Genomic DNA, 3,176 nt, shown 5'->3' with positions numbered 1-3,176 from the left:
GAGGGGGTTTCAACTCTTCACCTTTAGCTCCACTTTTAAACAGTTACAACGAGTCAGTTGCTACCACATCAGCTGTAAACAACGAGTTCCCCAGACGTAAAAACCCTGATCTCTGGAGGCCAAACAGCTCATTCCAGAGGCAGGACAAAGAAAACCCGGCTCTGGTTTGCTGCCAGCCATCCAGAGAGGATGGTGAGTGCCCAGAGTTCCCACCTGCCAAGGCAGAATTCCACATCTGCAGCCGGAATTCCAGGCTCTTTACCTGTGCAGCCACACACGAGGTACTGTGGAGCCGCTGGGCCTGCCTCAGGAAAAACACACTACAGCCTGTAAATAAAGAAATCAGAGAAAGTAACAAGAAAGGGGGGAAAAACAAAAGCAAACAAACAAAACCCCAAACCTAAGAAGTTGCCCTCAAAAGGAGGCGAGGAAAAAAGGGCAAATTAAAAACTCTTGACGTGCTCCTTCTGCCTCCAAAGACACCTTTTGCTGTCCACGCCCTCTCATCTACAATCCGGTAATCCTGCAAAAATGACACTTTTTTAAAAAAGCTCGCTGAATGAATCATTAGTAAGGTCAAGAAGACTCTACTTCAAGCTGGAAACACGAGGTTTAACTACAGTAGTACATTCAGTTTTCATCATCAGTGACTAAAAGTGATGACGACCAGCTCTGGCTGCACTCGCTCCGCTCACGCCGCTGCAGAGGGGCTGCAATGCAAGGCCATCCATGGCACACACACCAGCCCACAAAGCCAAATGTTAAATAGGTTAAAAAAAAAAAAAAAGAAGTTCTAATTTTACAGAAACGCTCATTATTTCTTTTTTTTTTTTTTTCAAAAATAATAATTCTCTTATCCTTTTTTTTTTTTCCTCCCGCGCCGAGGGACAGGTTAATTCGTCCAAGTCAGATCCTTTCTCTTTGTCAGAACTCTTACTTTCACAAGCCCCCAAAACCGATTTTTCAAGCAGGAAAAACCCCCTCTCTGCAAATTAAAAACAAAAAAAAAAATACAAAAATTATAATCTCTATATTTATAGTGATTGGAATCCTCCAGCATTCGCGAGATCGCTTGGTTTTGTTTTTTTTTTTTTAAGAAATTTATTTTGGGGCCCTCCCAAACCCCCTCCCCCGCCCGAGCCCCGCCCCCTCTGAATTCCCCTTCCCGAATCCTTCCTTCCTCCTCCTTTTCCCAGTTCTCTGCTGCTCCTCTCAGTCCAACAGCTCCGATGAACCAGGGGATGGTTAGGATGGCCCGGCGTTACTTTGGTGACCGCGGTGGCACAAACTGCTCCTTCCCCACGCGCCGCGGGGCTCCCTGAGGCGAAGATCTGCGGCCAAACTGGCGCCTCTGTTCCCTGATTTTCCCGGCGGCTCCTCCCCTGGGAGCTCCACGGAACCCGGAGTAATCCTTCATCCGACCTTCGGCCTTCTCAGGAGGAGGAACCTTCTCCGGAGCCCTCTCGGCCGGTCCGTCCTCCTCGGCCTTGGCAGGGGGGACGATGTTGGCGCGATGTTCCCGCAGGGGCTGGACGGGGACGGGGGGCGGCTCCTTGGGGGGTTTCTGGCAAACCTCGGCGTAGCTGAGCTTGCGAGGCTCCTTTGGGACCAAGAAGAGCAAGGTTTAGGTGCCAAGAGGCCAAGAGCACCTTCCAGGCACAGCAGTGATGCCTTAAACCCCAGTGGTTTTCTTATTTTTCTACCCTTATAAAGTTTTATAGGTAATAGAAGTAGATTTTAGAAACAACCCTTTCTCCCTCCTCTCCTAGCACCCCTTAGTTTATACATTCCTTAAGCCTCTTACCCCATTCCATACCCCCCATATCAACCCTATCCCCGTATCCAGTAGAAAATGTTTAGTCTCTTAGTCAAGGCAAAGCCTGTCTTGTTTGGGGAACGCTCGTATCTTGGCCTAAACCGCAGGACAGAGTCAAAGAACTGGGTGACTCTGCTCTCTGTACCCCAAAGATGATGAAGGATGATGAAGAGAGGGTCCCAAAAAGACCCCAGACCCAATTCAGGGGGTGGACCAGAGCAAAAGCCATGGGGTGGTCACACTTGGGATTGGCCAGATATTGTTATAAATGTAACACCTCGGGCACAGCCCGGGGCGCGCGTCGTGTAACATCTCTTGCCTTGGCACTATTAAATCCTTTCCTTATCTCACCCCAACTAACTGGATTTTTTTTCTAAGCACCAGCTGAGCAGGCATCAGCAGCAACACCACGGATGAGAGAGGAGAGAAAGCGCCGGGGTAGCATCGAAAAGCTCCCCAGGTTCACCCCCTGCATCGAAAAGCTCCCGGGGTTCACCCCCTGCTCTGGGCCTTACCTGTGTCGACAGAGCAGGAGCTGCACTGGCTTGAGCAGAAGGTGAGGAGGTGTTTGTCCTGGGGGGCTTTGCAGCACTGACAGGGGACAGGGAGGCCGGGGGGGAAGCCTGGCTGGCCACGTCCTTCGGAGCAGACGCTTCTTCTGGTTTGCTCTCCGGCTGAACCGTGCTGGGAAAGCAACAACAATTCACATCAAAACCTGCTGGCACGTAAAGGAACGTTTCAGAGAGTGGTTCCTCGCTCTGGAGTCACAGCTGCACTTTATCAGAACAGAATGGCACAGCCATTCCCACCACCATTTGTTGTTTCCATCTGGTGGCCTCTGGAGAAGGCGCCAAGCACAGATGGAGAAACAACTCCACTGACACTGCTCTGAGACACTGCTGAAGCATGGAAATGAGTCAGCAGGGCCCTGGCAGCACAAAGGGTCACCATGTCCTGGGGGGCACCAGGCCCAGTGTCCCTGGGCAGGGCAGGGAGGGGATTGTCCCGCTCTGCTCTGAGCTGGGGCGGCCTCACCTCAGTCCTGGGGGCACTTTGGGCAGGTAAAAAAACATCTAAAGCTGTTGGAGAGGGTCCAAAGGAGGGACACAGGGATGGGGAAGGGTCTGGAGGAGCAGCTGAGGGCACTGGGTTTGTTCAGCTGGAGGAGACTGAAAGAGACTCCTCGGGGGCTGCAGCTCCTCCCGAGGGGCAGCTCCAACCTCTGGTCCCCGTGAGCAGGGACAGGACCCAGGGAAGGGCTGGAGTTGTGTCAGGACAGGATCAGGTTGGACATTAGGGAAAGGTTCCTCCCCCAGAGGGTGGTTGGGCACTGCCCAGGCTCCCCAGGGCAGTGGGCACG

General features: G+C 52.3%; 1 protein-coding gene across 1 annotated transcript in view; it reads right to left on the bottom strand.

Moving 5' to 3' along the window:
- Positions 1-1,155: 1,155 nt before the first annotated feature.
- Positions 1,156-3,176, bottom strand: part of LARP4 (La ribonucleoprotein domain family member 4) — a 22,725-nt gene continuing 20,704 nt past the window's right edge. Inside the window, exons 10-11 of the mRNA XM_027699082.1 lie at positions 2,332-2,574; positions 1,156-1,600 (exon numbers count right to left, since the gene is read on the bottom strand). Of these exons, the coding sequence (XP_027554883.1) occupies positions 1,262-1,600; positions 2,332-2,574 (582 nt within the window). The 3' untranslated portion in view covers positions 1,156-1,261. The remainder of the gene's footprint in view (positions 1,601-2,331; positions 2,575-3,176) is intronic.

Source organism: Neopelma chrysocephalum, unplaced genomic scaffold (assembly GCF_003984885.1).
Source record: "Neopelma chrysocephalum unplaced genomic scaffold, ASM398488v2 Primary Assembly neopelma1_136, whole genome shotgun sequence".
Classification (NCBI taxonomy): Eukaryota; Metazoa; Chordata; class Aves; order Passeriformes; family Pipridae; genus Neopelma; species Neopelma chrysocephalum.
Note: the sequence above shows the minus strand (reverse complement) of the source record. Positions and strands in the feature narration are given on the sequence as shown.